Source organism: Cynocephalus volans, chromosome 11 (genome assembly GCF_027409185.1).
Source record: "Cynocephalus volans isolate mCynVol1 chromosome 11, mCynVol1.pri, whole genome shotgun sequence".
Taxonomy (NCBI): domain Eukaryota; kingdom Metazoa; phylum Chordata; class Mammalia; order Dermoptera; family Cynocephalidae; genus Cynocephalus; species Cynocephalus volans.
In genome coordinates this window covers 40,661,527-40,684,263 of record NC_084470.1, presented here as the reverse complement: position 1 = coordinate 40,684,263, position 22,737 = coordinate 40,661,527, and the positions used below count along the sequence as shown (strand labels likewise).

The following is a 22,737-nucleotide window of genomic DNA, read 5'->3' as shown; positions in this document are numbered from 1 at the left end:
AGCTGATTGTGTACATATTTTATTTCTATAGGGGTTCTATTACTTAAAGAGCCTATTATTTTTTAACTTACTCATTTCATCCAGTGCTTAAGTAGTACCACCAGGCACTATCCTAAGCACTTCACAAATAACTCATTTTAACTTCCTAAAAAGCTTATGAGGTAGGCACTATTATCCTCATTTTACAAATGAGGAAGCAGAAGAACTGAGTTCAGAACTTGCCCAAGTTTACATAGCTAGTAAGACAGAGTTAGAACTCATACATAGGCAATCTAGCTCCAGAGTTTATGTGCTCAACCACTACAAAATGATATCATTTTACTACTAGGCAATTCTGTTACACAAATCTCAAAGATGGTATTATAAAGAGCTTCTACCCCATATCACAGAGAATAAATGGTGTTGAAAATGATAGAAAACTGAAATGTGGCATTTGCTGTATCAGGTCACTTTTATATTGCTTAGGAATATCTTTTCTAGGACAATTAATCAATAGTTAAAAACTTAAATCACCACTGAATTGTACATTTAAAAGTGGTTAAAATGATAAATTTCATGTTATGTATATTTTAATGCAACAGTTAGATAAGAATAAAAAACACATCAAATTTATTGATTGTGTACAGTTTAGTTTATATATTCTGATTAAGTTGTAGTATTTCTATTTTTCAAAACTGAACATATCACTAGGTCTGTAGTAAGAAAACAGTTGTAAACACTGCTGCGTAAAATGATAGTGAAGTATTAGTAATATATTGATAAAGTACAGGAAGCAAATGAGCATTGAGTCAACGGATAATTTTTAAGGCCAGTGCTTATCCAAAATTCTGCTCTAGCCAGGCTGACTGCTTCAGATAGGGACATTAAACAGAACTAGGAGAAATGTACAGGCTTAAATCAGCCATGAAAATAAGCATGTGCTCATTTGCCCTGAGCCTTAAAAAGTCAAGATTGGCCTAAAGGGTTTTAAGCGACAGTATTAATGGATATCAAGACCTGAACTTAAAAGAAAGTTAACATACTTGACTCCTATTTTCTATGCCATATTTGCTTGTTTATTATAGAATATGTGTTTATAGGAAAACACTGGTCATTTTTACTTGCAGACAGATGCTCAGATTCTATGTTTAACAACAGAATCAGAAGAGCAGGTGGGATGTCTAGATAAAGAAGATGGTTAAATATGTGATGCACAACCAGTATATATTCTGTGAGTTAAATAAGATGGTAAGGAAATGGTAATTCTGAAATTTATTTTCAAAATTAGTTAAAATAGCATTATTTATGGTTAATAGGTTTTTCCTAATTCATGGACTGGTCCTGACCCCTTTGCTAGAAGATACTTAAAAAAAAAAAAAAAAAAAAAAAAAAAGGTAGGGACAGAATTAAAGAAAATGAAAAAGAAGTTAATATATCCTATTGTAGACTTCCAGTTATAAGATTATGAGTTTTGGATTTTGCCATTCCCTGATAGAAGAATGTACCAAAAAGTTATGCTATAACCATTTACTCATTTAAGAACCTCAACATAAAAGGTGCATCATAAGGCATGCTTACTCATAAGGGTATGACTCTGAGGGCAATTTAGTGAGCCTTGTATATTGGCTTAAAAGCAATGATCTGACCCATGGTTTCTTTAACAGAAAATAAGCACTTTTACATAATTGAGAAAAGTATATATTGGAATTTTATGAAAAGAATATTGCTGTTCCACTAAAGAGTCAATGTGAGAAACCTAGCTGACACTTAATACATTTTTCATGCATTTGATAAAGAAAAGGGTAGCTGCCTGTTTCATCCTTTATAAACTGAGTAAAGTTGGTCATACTACTTAGATTTAGACTTTTAACTTCAGTACATGTTCACAGCCATCTAAATTTTTAAGAGATAAAGTCAAGAGGTGACAGAGGTGAATTCAAGAATTTATGTGCAGCAGCAAAGTCAGTATATATAAACGTGAGTGAATCAGAAAAGCAGAATAGAGATAGGGAAAGAAACTGGTTTCATTCAATTGCAGAGAACATAAAAGATAATATTTCCTGTTCTCCTTCCAATTTTCATCAAACAACTCCGAAGTACTCTTGAGGCATTGCTGATATTGGAGAGTCAGATTAAGAAGGCTCTTATCTCCTGCTTTTAATAGTTGTTAGTCCTTCTGTTTATACTACACTAGAAAAGCATTGCAGCAATAACTTCATTTCAGTCATGTGTACTGAAGAATCAAAGAATAACATGATCAACTAGCTCTATTTTCCTCAGTTTCTGGAAGCATTTTGTTGGTTGATAAAAGAACACTAAAATCATGTCATTTTCCATATATGATCCTAGTCAAAATAAAAGATACTATTCTCTACTTTATTGTTCTTGGTATATTTTTTAGTACTGCCTCCTATAGATGTGGGGCTCTAGGGAAAGGAAATAAATAATTTAACTGTATTTTTAACCTGTTACTTCCAATGAATAATAACACCTAACATTTATTGAGAGTATACTATATGACAAGCACTATGCTAAATGATTTACATATATTACCTCAGCCCTCACAACAACTTTATGAGGCAGATACTATCATAACCTCTGTTTTACAGATGAGGCCTCTGGGATTTGTAAAAAGTTCAGCGACTTGTCTGAAGTCAACTGTTAGTAAGTAGCATAGCTGAGTTTCAAACCCAAAGAGCTTGACTGTACAGTCTGCCTATTTAACTGTTATGTTAACCACTACAACAATTTAATTCTTTTCCTAATGTACATTATTATAAAAGTTTTCTTAGCAGATTATTCACAAATAGGTCACAGCTATAGAAACATGTTCTATTTTCTTAAACTTTCTCCAGGCCAGAAAAACACTACCCGATGACCTAGTTATACTCATTTGCTAATCCTTGTTACAGACTACATTCTAAGAATTTACATCTTAATGAATCTTAGAAGCAAAAACATGCCCAAATAGATATGAATCCAGATGCACTTGTCAAATGACTATTACAAACGCAATTTGAAAATATCTTGAATTCTGCTTGTTCTTCTTGGTCTCTAGTCCTTCAAAGGGGAACATCAAGCAGCAAGTAAAAAGCAAGTTTACCAGAGACTGTTACATCATTCAACATGTTACATTAGAATTAAAAGGTGAAAAGGAAACACCAGGGTTCCAGTTCAAGATGGCTGAATAGAGGCACCAAGCTCTTTCACCTTTGATGCAAAGAAAGTCCAAAACAACAAATAGATTATCACACACTGAATAAACTGCCCTGAAGAAAACACTGGAGTTCAGCAAACAGTGAAAAAGACACCTTGAGGCTCAAAAACTCAGATAGCAGCATATAAAGACAAATGAAGAGCCAGACTGAGATTGGCTTGTCTCACAGATCCAGGAAACTCCTTACTGCAGGATAAAGGTAAGCAAAAAAAAAAAAAAAAAAAAAAAAATCCCCGACAATCTACACTCCCACCACAGATGCCTGTAATTCTAGCTACAAAAGAGCCACACAGCTTTTGCAGGCTCTGAGCCCAGTACAGGAAGCTGCCTGGAGCCCACACAATTGTATTATTCCAGAAAGGGAATTCACACTGAGCCCTGCCCCTCACTCTTGCCTTGACACCCAGGCTATAGCAGCATATCACCATTTTGGGATCGGAGCCAACACCAGAGTACATTCTTCCCTGGACCCAACAGACCTCTCATCATGTCATGATTCTGTTACCTGAAACCACTCAGTGCCCTGCACCCCTGGGAACAGGCAGTCCAGCACAGAATCATCCACTCTAGCTGCAGAGCTGCAGAACATTCCAGTGTCTCTCCTGGAGATGCAGAACCTGCCCGCAGCCCCAGCTACCTTGCCCAGAGTTGCCAACTCCACCTGAGGAGCTGCAGAGCACCCAAGCGTGTGTCCTTGGGGAACAGGGTTCCACCCACAAACCCAACAATCTTGATGAGAATAATGCATTCCAGCGTGGGAGCTGCAGAGTATCCCATTATCTCTTAAGGAAGCAGGGTCCTGCCTACAGCCCCAGCAATGTCACTCAAGGTCACCAACTCCAGCTTAGAAGCTGCAAAGTGCCCCAGAGTCTCTCCTGGAAGCTCAGGGTTCCGCCCTCGTCCCCAATGACCTTGCCCAAAGTCACCAACTCCAGCTGAGGAGCTGTAAAGCACCCTTGCAAGTTTCCTGAGGGAACAGGGTTCGAACCACAAACCCAACAACCTTGCTCAGAGTGACATATTCTAGCTGGGGAGCTGCAGAGTACCTCATCATCTCTCTTGGGGAAGCAGGGTCCACCCACAGCCGGAGCAACATCACCCAAGGTCACCGACTCCAGTTGAGAAGCTGAAGAGATCCCCCAGAACCTCTCCTGGAATCTCAGGGTCCCACCCATGGCCCCAGTGACCTCACTCAGAGTAGCCTACTCTAGCTGAGGAGCTGCAGAGTCCCTCAGAGTGTCTCTTGGGGTGCAGAGTCCTGCCCATGACCCCACAGACCTCACCCAGGTCCTGGCCACAACCACAGCTATCCCACTCAGGGTCACTCACTCAAGCTGAGGAGCTTCAGAGCTTCCCAGAGCCTCTTCTGGGGATAAAGGATCCTAGCTGTTGTCCTAGCAAGCCCACCCAGTGTTTCCCACATCAGCTGAGGGACTGAAGAGCACCTCCCTCTTCTGGGTGCCTGAGATCTTGCCAATGACCCCAGCAATCCTGTGTCACCTATTACAGCTGAGGAGCCACAGATAGCCCTAGTGCCTCTTCCAGAAGTTCAAGGACATGATTTCAGCCCCAGTTACCTCCTCCTAGGGTTGGCCACTCTAATTGAAGAGCTCCAGAGAGCCCCAGTACTTCTCCTAGGGCTCCATGTTCCCATCTATTTTCACAGCAACCCAACTCACATTAGCAAAGGAACAGCCTCTTGCCACAGCTCCTCTCCCAGAACACTGAAGTCCTGGTTGTGACTGCAGTGAACTAATCCAGGATAGCCCTCTTTAGCTAAAGAGTCACTGAGTACACTAACACATCTCACAGGGGCTCAAGGTCCCACCCGAGCCCTCAAAAATCTCAGCCAGTGTCACCACTCCAGCAAGGAACTGCTAAGAACCCCAGATCCTAGGCCATGGAGGGATTCACAGAGAACTTTGATGCTGAAAACATTTGAAGAAATCACATGGGTACTACACTACTGCCCTCACCCAGAACCAAAACTAAAAGATCCTATCCAACACTATAGAACACATCTACAGGAAAGAGTATCTCACTTCAAAAGCTAATGTAGAAAATTAGAAGAGACTGTTCCACCAGATGCCCAGACATCAATGTAGGGAATACAAGAAACATGGAAAAACATGGAAACATGACACTCTCAAAGGTATACAATAATGCTCCAGTACCAGAATCCAAAGAAAATGAAATCTATTAAATGCCGAAAAAGGATTTCGTCATAATAATCCTTAGAAAACTCAGTAAGATGCAAGAGAATTCAGATGGACAATTAAATAAAATAAGAAAAATAATTAATGATCTGAATGAGAAATTCAACAGAGATAAATATAATTTTTAAAAAAGCAGAAATCTTGTAACTGAAGAATTCATTAGATGAAATAAAAAATACAACTAAGAGCTTAAGCAAGAGTCTAGATGAAGCAGAAGAAAGAATTTCTAAATATGAAGACAGGTCTTCTGAAATAACCCAGAAGAAAAAAAAAACAGGAAGAAAGAAAGCCTGTGAGATTTATGAGACAATGTTAAACATACAAACATTAGCATTATGGGTCTTACAGAAAGGGAAGAGTAGGCAAAAGGCATTAAAAACCTATTTAATGAAACATAGCTGAAAACTTTCTGAGTTTTGGGAGGGATATGGACTTCCAGATCCAAGAAGTTCAAAGATGCCCCAACAGATTTAACCCAAAAATGTCATCTCTGAGGCACATTGTATTACTATCAAAAGTCAAAGACAAAGAGATATTCTAAAATCAACAAAAGTATCAAGTCACCTATAAGGCAGATTCCTTGAAAAACTAAAAATAGAACTACCATATGATCCAGCAATTCCACTGCTGAGTATTTATCCAATGAAAAGGAAATTAGCACACTGAAGAGATATGTGCATCTCCATGTTTACTGCAGCATTGTTCACAATAGACAAGATAATCAACCTAGATATTCATCAACAGATGAATGGATAAAGAAAATGTAGTATATATACACAATGGAATACTACCAAGCCATAAAAAAGAATGGAATCCTGTCATTTGTGGCAATATGGATAAGCCTGGAAGACATTATGTGAAGTGAAATAATTTAGGCATGGAAAGAGAAATACTTCATTTTCTCTCTTATATGTGGGAGCTAAAGAAACAAAACTTGGGCTTATAGAAGTAGAGAGTAGAATTGTGGTTACTAGAGGCTGAGAGGGGTTGAGTGGAGGGAGGATAGAGAGAGGTTTGTTAACAGATACAAAATTACAGCTAGATAGAAAAATAAGTTCTAGTGGTCTACAGTAGTGCTAGACATCTATAATTAACAATAATTTATTGCATGTGCTCAATTAGCTAGAAGAGAGGAGTTGAAATGAATCACAAAGAAATGATAAATTTGTGCAATGATGAACATGTTAATTACCCTGATTTGATCATCACACATTGTATACATGTATTGAAATATAATTCTGTACCGCATAAATAAGAGCAATCAATACATGTCAATTAAAAATCTAAAAAGGTGAAAAATTTTCCTTGTTGTAGGTACAAATGTGGGAAAACATTCAAAAGCAAATTAGACAACTGTTTATGCATACATAACTTGGCATAGTGTAAAAATAGAAAAGAATTTGGACTTTATCATTGGACATTTTGACCCGAATTATTGCCTTATCACTTAGCAGCTGATTGACCTAGGATTAGACATGCAGCTTGGATTCAGTTTCTTCCATATGTCAAATAGTGATGATGCCTACCTTCATGGGGTTGCTGTGAAATGTTAAGTATTATATGAAAGGATCTACCCAATCTTTGACCTATATATGGACTCAATATATGATTGATATAAATATTTTTGGGCTCTTTTATTTATTGGAATCATCATAGTGCATGTTGACATCAGAGCTCTTTATTGGAAAACATTTTCTCGGCTAAATATATATTCAGTGCATCAATCATCCATTGATAATTTCTACTCATATGTTTATAATTATACAGAAAAGAAATCTACTTATTTGACAAATTACTATAGGATAACGAGTTGTTTATTTCTATTCACAAACTGGAGAAATTAGAGTAACATGATCTCGGTAATTTGTCTAAATTCTAAAGAGTAGTGAAATTTCGGGGATGGACCTTCTAAAGATACAGGCTACAAAGAACTGTGCTATGATTAGTGTATCCGTCAGAATAACTCCAGGGGCTTAATACAACAAATGCCTGTATCTCCTTCACATTGTATAGCTATCATGTGTTGTTGGCAGGGGGCCTTTGCTGAATGCAGTCATTCAGGATCCAGGCTGAGGGAGCAGCTAACCAATATCTGAAACATTACCAGTCACTGTGTCACAGGGAAAGAAAGAACACTGGATGATGTTACACTAGCAGTTAAGTGCTCAAAGAGGTGACACCCATCACTTTCACTCACAACTCATTGCCTCTATCCCACCGCGAGGGTATCAAATGTTCAATTCTACTTTGTAACAGGAAGGCAGAGACCTGGAAAACTTTGATGAACAGTATTAGTGAGTACCACAATTAGAAAGCAGAATTATTATACCTGTAGAATTGAAGTTTGCAATATGGCAATGCTCTCTTTTCATCTCCCTGGAAAATACAGGGAAACTTCATAATATAATGGGTAAATACCCAATGACCTCTGATAACCAAAGAAATGTTTGCATATTTATACAATCATATCCTACATACAATGGTAAGCAGACTACTAAAATATATAGCCACAAACATACATTCACATCATGGACAAGAAAAGCTAAATTTTACCATAGGATCATCTTAGCATCAGGGGTGAATACCTAATTTTTCTCAGCAATATAAGGAACTAGAAAAAGTGTAGGCAAAGCAATCACTGGTTGCAGTATACTGCTTAGTAGAAATATATTATTTATACCTAAGAAAAATTATAATGCCTTTATACAACTTACAGAATAGAAGAGAAACTTAAACATGCTGTAAATATTAAGTTCAAATTCTGAATCAGCTTTATGTGCAATATCTCCAAATTATGTATAACATTTGATGACAAAAAAGACCTCAAAGCTGAGTTCAATTAAACTAATTATTATTGAGCCTATGACAGTAAGCATAATTTCCAGGCAAATGAAAGTGCAATACTAACAGAAGAAGTACACAGAAGAAAGTCAACAGAAAACAGTAAGCTATAACCAAAGTTAGATTGGGATAAAAACATACTCGATGCCTCAAGTTGAGAAAATCTTAATAAGTGGTTCTCTCACCCTGGGCTGCACATTAGATTTACGCGTGGAACTTAGAAATGTCAATGTCTGGCCCCACTCCAAGAGATTCTGATTTAATTGATCCAGTAGGGTGGGGCTCAGGCATTGCTGTGCTTTTGTTGTTTTGTAAAGCTTCCTAATCCACAGCCAGGCTTCAGAAACACTAAACTAAATCATGTAATCTATCAAGCTAAAAAATAAACTTTTAAGTCATGGGCTCTGCAGACACATACCTACTAAATATAAAAGAAAAATCATTTATACTAACAGGGAAAAATTGTATACCATGTATTAGCTTTTTCAAAAATAGTCTGTAGCCAATGCTCATGTCTATTTTCTCTAATTACCAAAGTGATGTGAATTTTGAATACACACTTTCCCCCCATTTTTTATTGTGATAAAATACACATAACATAAAATTTATGATCTCAACCATTTTTAAGTGTACAGTTCAGTGGTATTAAACATATTCGTAATGTACAACCATTACCATCATTCATCTCCATAACTCTTTTCATTTTGAAAACTGAAATTCTGTATCCATTAAACAATAACTTCCCCTTTTTCCTTTTCCTTTTTCCTGTTACCAGCCCCTGGTAACACCATTCTACTTCCAATTTTTATGATTTTAACTATTATAAGTACCTCATATAAGTGGAATCATACAGTATTTATCTTTTGTGACTGGCTTATTTCACTTAATATCCTCAAGGTTCGTCCATGTTGTAGCATGTGTCAGAATTTCCTTCTTATCTAAGGCTGAATAATATTCCATTGTTTGTATGAGTATATACTCATACCACAAGTATTTTCCCTATGTTTTCTATTTTAAGAGACTCATACCACAAGTATTTTCCCTATGTTTTCTATTTTAAGAGTTTTATACTTCTAGGTCTTACATTTAGGTCTTTGATCTATTTTGAGTTAATTTTTGTATATAGTGTTAAATAAGGGTCAAGCTTCATTTTTTTTTTTTTTTTTTTTTTTTTTTGCATGAGAATATCCAGTTTTCCCAGAACCATTTGGTGAAAACATTGTCCTTTTCCCATGAAATGGTCTTGGCAGTATTGTCAAGAATCACTGGACCAAAAAAGTGAGGATTTATTTCTGGGCCCTCTATTCTATTCCATTTGTCTATATGTCTGTATTCATGCCAGTACCACATTATTTTGAATACTGTAGTTTTGTAGTAAGTTTTAAAATCAGGAACTGTGAGTCCTCCAGCTTTGTTCTTATTTTTCAGATTGTTTTGGCTGTTCAGGGTCACTTGAGATTCCATATAAATTTTAGCATGGGTTCTTTTATTCCTGTAAAAATCATCACTGAAATTTTAATAGGGGTTGTACTGAATCTGTAGTTTTTGGGGGTATAACTGACATCTTAACAATATTAAGTCTTCCAATCTGTGAACACAGTATGTGTTTCATTTATTTATATCTTCTTTAATTTCTTCCATTGATTTTTTGTAGTTTTCATTTTACAAGTCTTTCATCTCCTTGGTTAAGTTAATTCCTAAGTATTTTATTCCTTTTGATGTTATTGTAAATGGAATTTTTTTCATAACTTCCTTTTCACATTGTTCATTACTAGTGTATAGAAATGTGACTGATATTTGTGTGTTGACTTTGTATCCGACTATGTTGCTGAATTCATTTATTAGTTCTGATAGTTGTGTGTGTGTGTGTGTGTATGTGTAATTTTTAGGGCTTTCTGCATAGAAGATAAGATCATATCATCTGTGAACAGAGATAATTTTGCTTCATTTCCTATCTTGCTTTATTTTTTAATTTTTTAAAATTTTTTGCCTATTTGCTCTGACTAAAACTTCAGGTCTGTGTTGAAATGGTAAAAAGTAGGCATCTGTGCCTTGTTCCTGATTTTAGAGGAAAAGCTTTCAGTCTTTCATCATTAAGTATCATGTTTGCTATGTGTTTTTCATATATGGTTTCTGTTATGTTGAGGTACTATCCTTCTATTCCTAGTTTGTTGAGTGGGTTTTTGTTGTTGTTTTTTAATCATGAGATGGTATTGAATCTCGTCAAATACTTTTTATGCATCAGTTGAGTTGATCATATTTTCTTTCCTCATTCTGTTAATGTGTTGTATTACATTGATTACTTTTGTATGTTGAATCATACTTGCCTTCTAGAAATAAACTCTACTTGGTCATAGTCTATAATCCTTTTAACAAGCTGCTGAATTAGGTTTGCTAGTATTTCCCTGAGTTTTGTTTTTCATCAATGTTAATAAGGGATATTAGTCTGTAGTTTTCTTTCCTTGTAGTGGTTTTGTCTGATTTGTTATCAGGGTAATGCTTGCCTCATTATAAAATGAGTCAGAAAGTATTCCTTCCTATTAAATATTAAATTTTTAGGAAAAGCTTGAGAAAGACTGGTATTAGTTCTTTAAATATTTGGCATAATTCAACAGTAAAGCCATCAAGTCCAAGGATTTGTTGTTGTTGGGAGATTTTTGATTACTTATTCAATCTCATTACTATGTATAAGTCTGTTCAGAATTTCTATTTCTTCATTACTTAGTTTTGATAGGTTTTGTGTTTCTAGGAATTTGTCCATTTCATTAAGGTTATCAAACTTGTTGATGTACAATTGTTCACATTACGCTTATAATCATTTTTATTTATGCAGACTTGGTAGTAATGACTCTACTTTCATTTCTAATTTTAATAATTTGAGTCTTCTTTTACTGGTCCATCTAGATAAAGATTATCACTTTGTTGATCTTTTCAAAGAATCAACTTTTGGTTTATTGATTTTCTCTATTTTTCTTTACTATATTTTGTATATCTCTGCTCTAATCTTTATTTTTTCCTTCTTTTGGGTAGCTTTGGGTTTAGTTTGTTCTTTTTTTTTCTAGTTACTTTAGCTGCAAACTTAGATTGTTAATTTGAGATATTTCCTATTTTTTAATAGGAAATATCATATAGCTATCCATTTCCCCTTTGATACTGCTTTCATTGTGCCCCATAAGTTTTGGTATGTTGTGTTTTCATTTTCATTTGTCTATAAGTATTTTCTAGTTTCCCTTGTGATTTCTTCTTTGATCTATCAGTTATTTAGAAGTATGTTGTTTAATTTCCACAAATTTGTGAATTTTCCAGTTTTACTTCTATTATTATTTCTAACTTCATCCTGCTGTGGTCACAGAACATGGTTCCCATGATATCTATCTTTTAAAATCTGTTGACAATTTATAGCTGGACATATTGTCTATCCTGGAAATGTTCCATGTGTACTTGGGAGAAATACATATGCTGTTTTGGATGGGTAGAGTGTTCTGTACATGCCTGTTAGAATTATTTGGCTTACTGTGTTGTTTATGTCCTCTATGTATTTATTTTCTGTCTGGTTTTCTATCTATTACTGGGGGTGGGGTATTGAAGTCTCCAATTATTATTGTAGAACTGTCTATTTCTTCCTTCAATTCTGCAAGTTTTTGCTTCATATGTTTTGATGGTCTCTTATTTGGTGCATAAATGTTTACAACTGTTGTATTGTTATACCCTCTTGTTGAACCTTTTATTAATACAGGGTCTTGAAAAAACTCATGGAAAATAAATATTATGAAAAAACCATGCATGGATTTAAAAAACTTTTGTACCAAAATAAACTTTCACTAACTTGTTATAACATATCTAAACAGGATCTAGTTTGAGGCACTATGAATAAGACATAAGTTTGGAAAGAGTCCATATCAAAGCAATATAAATTCTTCTAAAATTGAAGAACAAACATCAAATTTATGGTGAAACTTGGTTGGAAGAATGGTGAAATCAGTGATACTTTACAAAAGTTTATGGGGACAATTCCCCAAAGAAATTAGCAGTTTACAAATGGATAACTTATTTCAAAAAGGAACAAGACAATGTTGAAGATAAAGCCTACACTGGCAGATCATCTACATCAATTTGGAAGGTAAAAAATTAATCTCGTTCATGCCCTACCTAACTGAAGAGGACTGACAATTAACAACAGAAACAGTAGCCAATACCACAGACATCTCAATGAGTTCAGCTTACACAATTCTGACTGTAAAATTACAGTTCAGTAAACTATCTGCTCAATGGATGCCTAAACTGTTGTGCCCAGATCAGCTGCAGACAAGAGCAGAGCTTTCAATGGAAATTTTAAGCAACTGGGATCAAGGTCCTGAAGCATTCCTTTGATAAACTGTAACAGGATGAAACATGGATTTACCAATATGGTCCTGAAGACAAAGCACAATAAAAGCTATGGCTACCAAGAGGTGGAACTAGTCTAGTCAAAGTAAAAGCAGACTGTTCAAGAGCAAAGGTCATGGCAACAGTTTTTTTTGAAAATGCTCAGGGCATTTTGCCAATTGTTGACTTTTGGAGGGCCAAAGAATGATAACTTCTGCTTATTATGAGAGAGTTTTGAGAAAGTTATCTGAAGCTTTAACAGAAAAATGCCCAGGAAAGCTTCAGCAGAGAGTCCTTCTCCACAGCAACAATGATTCTGCTCATTCCTCTCATCAAAAAACAATGGCAATTTTATGAGAGTTTCCATGGGAAATCATTGTGCATCCCCTTTAAAGTCCTGATTTGTCTTCTTCAGACTTCTTTTTGTTTCCTAATCTTAAAAAATATTTAAAGAGCACACATTTTTCTTCAAGTAATAATATAAAAAGACTGCATTGACATGGTTAAATTACCAGGACCTGCAGTTCTTTATGGACAGAATAAATTGCTCGTATCTTCACTTACAGAAGTGTATTGAACTTGGTGAAGGTTACATGAGAAATGAAGTTTATATTTTTTATTTTTAAATCCTATTATTCCACAAACTTTGAAGTCCCCTCATATCTAATGTCTTTGTTTCTTGTAAACTTAAGTTAAAGCTTATTTTGACTGATATTAGTATATATATATAGCCACCCCTACTTTTTGGTTACTATTTGCATGGATATCTTTTCCCATCCTTCCACTTTTAATCTATTTGTGTCTTTGGATCTAAAGTGAGTGTTTTGTATACAGCACCTAGTTGGATCATAATTTTTTAATTTATTCTGCCAGTCTCTGTCTTTTGATTGGAGAGTTTGATCCATTTACATTTAAAGTAACTACTGATAAGAACTTACTTCTGTCATTTTGTTATTTGTTTTCTATATGCCTTATAGCTCTTTTGTCCCTACTTCCTGCATCACTGTCTTCTTCTGTGTTTAGCTCATTTTTTATACTGAAAAATTTAAATTCTTTTCTCATTTCCTTTTGTATATATTCTACATCTATTTTCTTTGTGGTTAACATGGGGATTACATTTAATATCATAATGTTAGAACACTAATTTGAGGTATACGTGTTTATCCCTAACAACATACAAAAAGTCTGCTTCTTTAACAGCTCTGTCCCCATACCTTTCAGCTGTTGATGTCACAAAGTTACATCCTTATATATTTTTTATCCAAAAATATAAATTAATAGTTATTTTAAGTGCATTAGTCTCTGAAGTTATGTGCACAGCTGCCGGCCACAGGGCTGGGGGGTGGGGTACTGGTAGTGCTAAGAATTAATATTAACTGAAATTAACCACAGTTTAAAGACCAAGCCTTCACCTCCCTGGCAGTTTCAAGCCTTCAGTAGATTCAGAGATCCGAAACAGTTACATTAGACAGATTCTGCCAGTGTAATTGTTATTTAGGAGCAAAGCCAGATTTCTGATGCTTCCTGCCCTGGCATCTTCCCAGAATCCTCTCTCTGAATACTTTAAGGAGAATCAAGTTTTCTTTAAATCAGGGGGGTGGGGGACCAGCTATTTTTCTAGCCACTGATTAAAAAATAAGATATGTGAATAAACTAATATAAATTTCAAATCTACAATCTAAATATTGCCTTCAACTTCTTTTTGAAGTATATCTCAGTGTATCAATGAGTGGCTCTATTACTGGGGGAAAACCCTATCATCTGTACGAATAGACAGTGACTGAGTACTTTTATGCTTTCAACAATAAAATTAATAAGTTAGCAGTCCCATAAACATGTTAACCATGGGGAATTGACTATTTTTTAAAAAAAAACTAGATAAATATGATTGAACTGAAGAATAGTTACAATTTTAGTAATATAAAACTATAAAATATTTAATTTTCCTACAGATGCATATAATGCAAGTCTGTCTTTCTAGACATGCTTATTTCATTCCCACCTTAACATATGCACTGCAAAATATATAAAGAGTCCATATTCACTGAAGATCCTGAAATATTATTTAATTATTTGTTAAACTAAGCTTACACAAATTAGGAAAAACTGATGTTGAAATAATACATGAAGTAAGATTTAGTCAGCTATAGCCAGTGAGAATTATATGCCTATCACTCTTCATCTGATTTTAGAAAAAGTAATCAGACAACTTGTGCAATTTACACCCTCTTCTACCTCCTCCAGAAAAAAACTTAAGAAAGTCTACATTGTTTACTATGTATTATTTTTTATGTAAATAGTCTTTTCCTGGGGGCAGGGCAAGTGTATTTAATATATGGATAAATGTGATATACAGTAATGTGGTATATAATATATGGATCAATGTGATATATAATACATGGATCAATGTGGCATACAGAGACAGCATTTGAGGATATAGGAGCTCCAGGGAAGAGAAAACCAAAAAGTATTAAATCCCTGGGAAGTCTAGGCAATAAAACTGTAGGTTAGAGTTCAAGAAACAAACTCAGCTATTATGGGTAAGATTTTAAAACCAACTTCATGAGCAGTTTCTCCATCCTTTAAAAAGGGGCAGGAGAACACAGAAGTCTTCTTCTGTCATCTTTGGTTGACAGCAGAAGTGTCTAGAAACACATCCAGAACATCACAGCAGAGAAGGTATCTCACATTAAGACGACTATCTCATAACTACCACAAAATGAATATATGTGCTGCTATTCCATCATTAAATATTTTTCTAAAAGAACATTCCCTTCTAGCTGCTTTCAAACTGATAATACTGAACAGTACAAAATATATATGCCAAAGATATAGTAAAAACCCATTTTAAACTACCTCAAATTTCCCCAGATTTAATTATGGATTAAATTATATGCTTTTTATATAAAACTCACATTTATATCTGAATATGTATCCTTATCACTATAAAAAAGAAACTGTCCAAATTGAAATCAAAGGTATCCAGATGTTTCTGAAATTGACTTTTTACCAGATTTCTAATGAAAGCATGGTGCAGAGATGAAAAATTTCAACATTAGGCTATAGACAAAGATAATTGAACTCATTTACACTTATTAAACCAAACCCTTGGAAATAGGTCCAGTTCACCTCTTCTCATCACTGTGAGAATCTGTTCTATTCACTAATTGTAGTATGGGATTTAAAGTTTAAAAAGAGTCAAAAAGATGCTAAAGGAGTTAGTATAATGAAATATTCCATTTGAAATTTGAAAAACTGGTTGTATTTCATAATTTTCTCTGTGAGCTAGGGTTACAACTTATGAGTCTTCTCAAGAAAATTAAAACATTACCAAATGATGATATTAAAATTGTTTCAAAAGGCAATTATGTAAAGTTTCCAGTTGCTTTTTACTATAGTGCCATTAGAAAAATAAAATTTAAAACTCCCACAGCTATTTTATATCCATACTTTCTTTGAAAAAACTTCTTTAAAAATACAAATATTTGAATTTAAACAAATAATATATATTATTTTATTTAAATAAATCTGAAAGTAAATAATTATAGATATTCTGGGATCAGAAATAAAAATGACCGTAATTAAAAATAACTGGAAAAAGAATAAAGTTTTGATGTTACCATACCTACCTTAAACATGATACTATAATGTCCAACAAAAGTTGCATTTATCCATGATCTTGAATGGGGATCACCCAGGAATTCTATATGATACCGTTCAACATTTCCGTCCAGGTCATAGGTCACATATTTCCCTTTAAAAGGATCAGGGCAAAGTATTCCTGGCCAACTTTCAAAAAAATATATTTTTAATTATTTTTATGCTTTAAAAAAGGCTAGACATCAACACAATTGTCACAATCATATATTAAACTTCCTCATTTGAATTTTAATGACTTTTTTTTCACAAAACAGAAACATATTCCTACTTGTATCTTTTAAAGGTAGGATATCCATTTGATACAGGTCATAAGTTGTATCTTTGCAGGTATAGTAAGGTTTGAAATAGTCACAAATTTAAGCTATTGGTAATATATAAGAGGAAAGAATTATAAAACAAAAGAATGATCTCCAGGGTCAATAAGAGACACTTAGGCACTGCTGACAGAAAAGATAAGAGAAAAAGATTCATCATATTCATGGTAGGGTTGAATTAACTCTAACCAATCAGAATGAATAATTACTAAAATGTTAACCCAGTGGATAACTTCTAAGAGAGTAGCAGAGAGTTGATATTTCCTGAGCCAGGGTTCCTAAAGGAGTACTCATAGCTCAGGCTGCAATAACACTGTGGAGTAAAACCACTGTGGGAAAAGCAGAAATAGAGCTCAGCAGTTCTATTATTGTTCCTTCACCCCCTGCCAATCTATTCCATTGGCAAGTGACCAAACTGTTAGAAATCATCAGTACTGGAAATAAAATTTATCCTCTATTAAAAATAAATCTTTAGAGGTGTGTTCATTCATTACATAAACCTCTAGAAATGCCTTGATATGTTTCATTTTTCTCTTTGGGTGTTCATTTCCCACTTTTGTCTCTTTCTGTTCTTCTACTTTCTGTTTTGGTTTTACTTGTTTTTTCTTTTCTATACCTGCAGCAGACAGCTCCTATCACTGACACCTCTGATAAGCAAGAACAGAAACAATATTTCCATGTGGAGCCCAAACAGGAAATTAGAGAACATGTCCTGAAAAACGTTGGAAGAAAACGCACACCTAGGAAATTATTCATTTTATTTGGTTTATGAGATTCTGTTTTAAAAGGAAGTTTGAAACAATCTAAAAACTCACAGATGTATAATCATGTTTAAAATTCCCGATTATAAATGTAAATAAAAACAAATTTAGCACTGAGAAAATTAGAATTTTTAAGTGATACAATCACTCAACATTTTAAAAATAATTTCTGTATTTTTAAACAGTAAAAGTTAGGAAAATTGACTCAATGCTATTATAAGAGAAACTGAGGAGGAATATGACAAATATTTTAAAAGTTGTCCTGAAAAAAATCTGGGGTGGAATTAGAAGAGAGCAAAACTATCTTTTCCTGGGGCAAATTAATAATGTCAGTGTTCCTGGCACTCCTTTGATGCTTTATCACATTTAATCCTCCCACCAACCTTATGAGATGGGTATTTATTTCCTCTCTGCAAATGGGAAAACTGAGTCTGGGAGATATTATGTAACTTTCCCAAGAACACTATTAATAAGAGGTAAAGACACCATTCGTAAAGATGTCATTCAAAAGAGGTCGTCCTGATGCCAAAGTCCAAATGTTTTCCAATTGACTAGATCACAGTCATGGCTCAGAAGCAGGACCAGTACCAAAGGAAGGGAAACCACAAGGAGACTATACTGAACTCAAGAAAAAGGAGTTCAGAAGAATTAATTGGCCCAGAGAGAAAATATTCAACTTCATAAATTATATTGCCTTGCTGATCAGAGCCTAAGCAATCATTAGGTAAATGGTACTAAAGTGTGTGGTATGTAGTGTAGGGTGTGTGTGTGTGTGTGTGTGTGTGTTTAAGAATGTGGTATGTGTACAGGAGTGGGGAAACTATACAACTTGTGAAGGTCTTCTCCAGTTCTATGGTAAAATGAATTTGAGAAGGATTACCTTGTATCACAGTCAAAAAAGCAAAATTACTAAAATTACAAAAGGCCTTTCTTATTAGACATTTGGGCAATAAGAAATACTACCACATCAACCTCAAGGACAGATTTATTATGTAGTTTCAGTGTAATAACAACAAATAGGATATAGATGAGTTTGTTTCAATAATATCTATTTTCCCCCTTCAGATAAAATATCCTAACTATACTTAGTTATTTTATTTATCCTACATATTAAGTCCACATTTTCTTAAATATTTAGTTTTAATGTCTCATAGAAATTGACTTCTTATTTTTAAAAACTATAACTCTGAAATTAAAATGATTATTTAGTATTTAAATAGCAGAACATAAATTATTTGGCTGAAACTGTGTTAGCAATCCAATCCATGGGCTTTAATATCCTATCCAGGCAAAACTGCACTATATACAAGAACTAAGTTTTTAAAATGTTACCAATAATTCTAGACTCTGACTAACTGTTCAGAGAATAAAAAGCAAGAAGCTAAGGCAGCCAGCAAATAATGGCAGGAAGCTTTGACTAGTAAATGTACAGTAGAAACTTGATAGAATTTTATAGACCAAGATCCAAAGTATGCATATCTAATACACCCAAACATTCAAAAATATCTGTACAGCTGTCAAGTTCTACTTCAGTTTACAGCACTGTAGAGTGAGAAAGATAATGATGTTCAAGTCAGGAAAGTCAGGCTCTAGTTCTGCTTTCTACCAGACAAGAAGCCTCAATCAGGTATCTAGACCTCCCTGTACCTCTGGTTCCACACCATTTTGTTACAAAGTTCAAACAAATGTGTGCTTTTTGTTTTTTGGCAAATTTTGGATAAATTTTCAGACACACACAAACTACCACAACTGAGCCAAGAAGATGTAGAAAATCTGAACAGACCAATAACAATAAAAGAGATTGAAGCTGTTATCAGAAGGCTCCCAACAAAGAAAAGCTCAGGACCAGATGGGTTCAATGCAGAATTCTACCAAACCTTCAAAGAGGAATTGATACCAGTTCTCTACCAACTATTCCAAAAGATTTAAACATAGGCCATTCTCCCAAATTCACGTTACGAAGCAAACATCACCCTGATACCCAAACCAGACAAAGATACAACAAAAAAAGAAAACTAAAAGCCAATATCCTTGATAAATATAGATGCAAAAATCCTGAATAAAGTTCTAGCTAATAGAATACAGCAACACATACACAAAATTATCCACCACAATCAAGTGGGATTCATCCCAGGGATGGAAGGTTGGTTCAACATATACAAATCAATAAATGTGATACACCACATCAATAAAATCAAAGGCAAAGACCATATGATCATCTCTATAGATGCTGAAAAAGCATTTGACAACATTCAACACTGGTTCATGATAAAGACTCTCTATGAGTGAGGTATAGATGGAAAGTATCTCAACATAATTAAAGCCATATATGCCAAGCCCACTACCAATATCATCCTAAATGGGGAAAACCTGAAAGCTTTTACATTAAGAACAAGAACTAGACAAGGATGCCCACTCTCACCACTCCTATTCAACACAGTGTTGGAAATACTAGCCAGAACAATCAGAGAAGAGAAGGAAACAAAGGGCATCCAGATTGGAAAAGATGAAGTCAAACTGTCCCTGTTTCCAGATAACATGATCCTATATATCAAACAACCTAAAGCCTCTACAAAAGACTCTTAAAGTTGATAAACGATTTCAGCAAAGTAGCAGGATACAAAATCAGCATGCAAAAATCAGTAGCATTTCTATTCTCCATTAGTGAACATGCAGAAAAAGAAATCAAGAAAGCTAGCCCATTTACAATAGCCACCAAAAAATAAAATACTTAGGAATAAAGCTGACAAAGGATGTGAAAAATCTCTATGAAGAGAACTACAAACCACTGTTGAGAGAAATTAAAGAGGACACAAGAAGAGGGAAAGATATCCCATGCTCTTGGATCAGAAGAATTAACATTATGAAAATGACCATACTACCCAAAGTGATCTACAAATTCAATGCAATCCCCATCAAAATTCCAATGACATTTTTCTCAGAAATAGAAAAAACTATCCAGACATTTATATGCAATAACAAAAGACCACAAATAGCCAAAGCAATTCTGAGCAAAAAAAATAAATAAATAAAGCTGGAGGCACAACACTATCTGACTTTAAACTATACTACAAAGCTATAATAACCAAAACAGCATAGTAATGGCATAAAAACAGACACATGGATCAATGGAATAGAATAGAGAATCCAGAAATCAACCTATACACCTACAGCCATCTGATCTTTGACAAAGGCACCAAGTCCACACACTGGGGAAGAGACTGCCTCTTCAGCAAGTGGTGGTGGGAAAACTGGATATTCATGTGTAGGAGAATGAAACTAGACCCGTACCTCTCACCATATACCAAAATCAACTCAAAATCAATTAAAGAATTAAATATACATCCTGAAACAATGAAATTCCTTAAAGAAAACATAGGGGAAACACTCCAGGAAGTAGGACTGGGTACAGACCTCATGAATATGACCCCAAAAGCACAGGCAACCAAGGAAAAATAAACAAATAGAATTTTATCAAAATAAAAAGCTTCTGCACAGCAAAAGAAACAACTAACAGAGTGAAAAGACAACCAACAGAGTGGGAGAAAATATTTGCAAAATACACACCTGGCAAAGGATTAATATCCAGAATATATGAGGAACTCAAACAACTTCATAGCAAAAAAGCAAGTAACCCAATTTAAAAATGAGCAAAGGAGATGAAAAGGCATTTCTCAAAGGAAGATTTACAATGGCTGACAGACATATGAAAAAATGCTCAACATCACTCATTATCACAGAAATGCAAATCAAAACCACTTTGAGATACCATCTCATTCCAGTTAGTATGGCTAATATCCAAAAGACAGAATGATAAATGCTGGTGAGGCTGCAGAGAAAAAGGAACCCTCCTACACTGTTGGTAGGACTGCAAAATGGTGCAGCCTTTATGGAAAATGGTATGGAGTTTCCTCAAACAATTACAGATAGATCTACCATATGACCCAGCTATTCCACTGCTGGAAATATAACCAGAGGAATGGAAATCATCATGTTGAAGGCATACTTGTATGCCAATGTTTACTGCAGCACTATTTACAGTAGCCAAGAGTTGGAAACAGCCCAAATGTACATCATAAGATGAGTGTATAAGGAAAATGTGGTATGTCTACACAATGGAATTCTACTCTGCTAGAAAAGAATGAAATACTACCATTTGCAGCAACATGGATGGACTTAGAAAAAATTATATTAAGTGAAATAAGTCAGGCACAGAAAGAGAAATACCACATTCTCACTTATTTGTGGGACCTAAACATAAATAAATAAATACACAAACAAACGGGGGGTGGGGTGGGGAAGAAGACACAACAATCACAATTCCTTGAACTTGTGAAGACAAGTGAACACATACGATGTTGTTGGGTGGGAGAAGGGAGAGGCAGGGAGGAGGGAGGAATCTGTAAAGGGACATGAAAATCAACGACATTGCATATTGATAAAACTAAATAAATAAATAAATAAATAAAACACTGTAAAGTGCCATTATTATGGGCTGAATTGTATTCCCTCTCCAAATTCATATGTTGAAGTACTGGGTAATTTAGGGTTACCTAGTACCTCAGAATGTGACCATATTTGGAGAGAAGGCTTTTAAAGAGGTAATTAAGTTCAAATGAGTTCACTGGGGTGGGCCCTAATCCAATATGGCTGGTCTTGTAAGAAGAGGAGATAGGATATAGACATAGAGAGAGGGAAGACCATGAGAGGACACAGCAAGAAGGTGGCCATCTACAGGCCAAGGAAAGAATCTCAGAAGAAACCAAGACTCCCTGCCAATACCTTGATCTCAGGATTTCTAGCCTACAGAACTGTGAGAAAATAAATTTCTGTTGTCTAACCCACCCAGTCTATGGTGTTTTGTTATGGCAGCCTCAGCAAACTAATACACCAAATATGTGCAAGATAACTGTTATAGCTGAGAAGAAGGAATGACACAGAAATATTTTTGCCTAATTAAAATAATTACTTAGAAACTAGATAAATTTGATATTTAGATCTTTTTAAAACCTAAAGGAAGCATACAAATCATGGTGTAAAAAATCTGAAATCGCACACACACAAAAATCATAAATTGCTTGGATTTGAGGTCTGTAGATTACTGATTTGCTACTAAATTGTCAACTGATATTAAAGGTAAAAAATATGTTAAAATGCATCCCAAAGGATAGACAAAATGGACTCACTGCAGTTAAAAGAGACATTCAAATTGTTAAACAGAACCAAATGGCCTCAGGGGGAGGGAAAGGACAGACACATATTTCTCAGCCTGCATGTATATATCTCACTAACTGTTATGAAGTTTTCTTTTCTGTAACCAAACAAAGGCAACTCTCAGCAGATAAGGCCAAACCAGCTATACTGACCTTGACCTTCAACAAGTC

At 34.8% G+C, this 22,737-nt stretch overlaps 1 protein-coding gene across 1 annotated transcript in view; it reads right to left on the bottom strand.

Moving 5' to 3' along the window:
• The window catches only part of ZCWPW2 (zinc finger CW-type and PWWP domain containing 2), a 172,734-nt gene that overhangs the window by 67,659 nt on the left and 82,338 nt on the right, over window positions 1-22,737 (bottom strand). Inside the window, exon 3 of the mRNA XM_063115455.1 lies at window positions 16,248-16,407. Within this exon, the coding sequence (XP_062971525.1) occupies window positions 16,248-16,407 (160 nt within the window). The remainder of the gene's footprint in view (window positions 1-16,247; window positions 16,408-22,737) is intronic.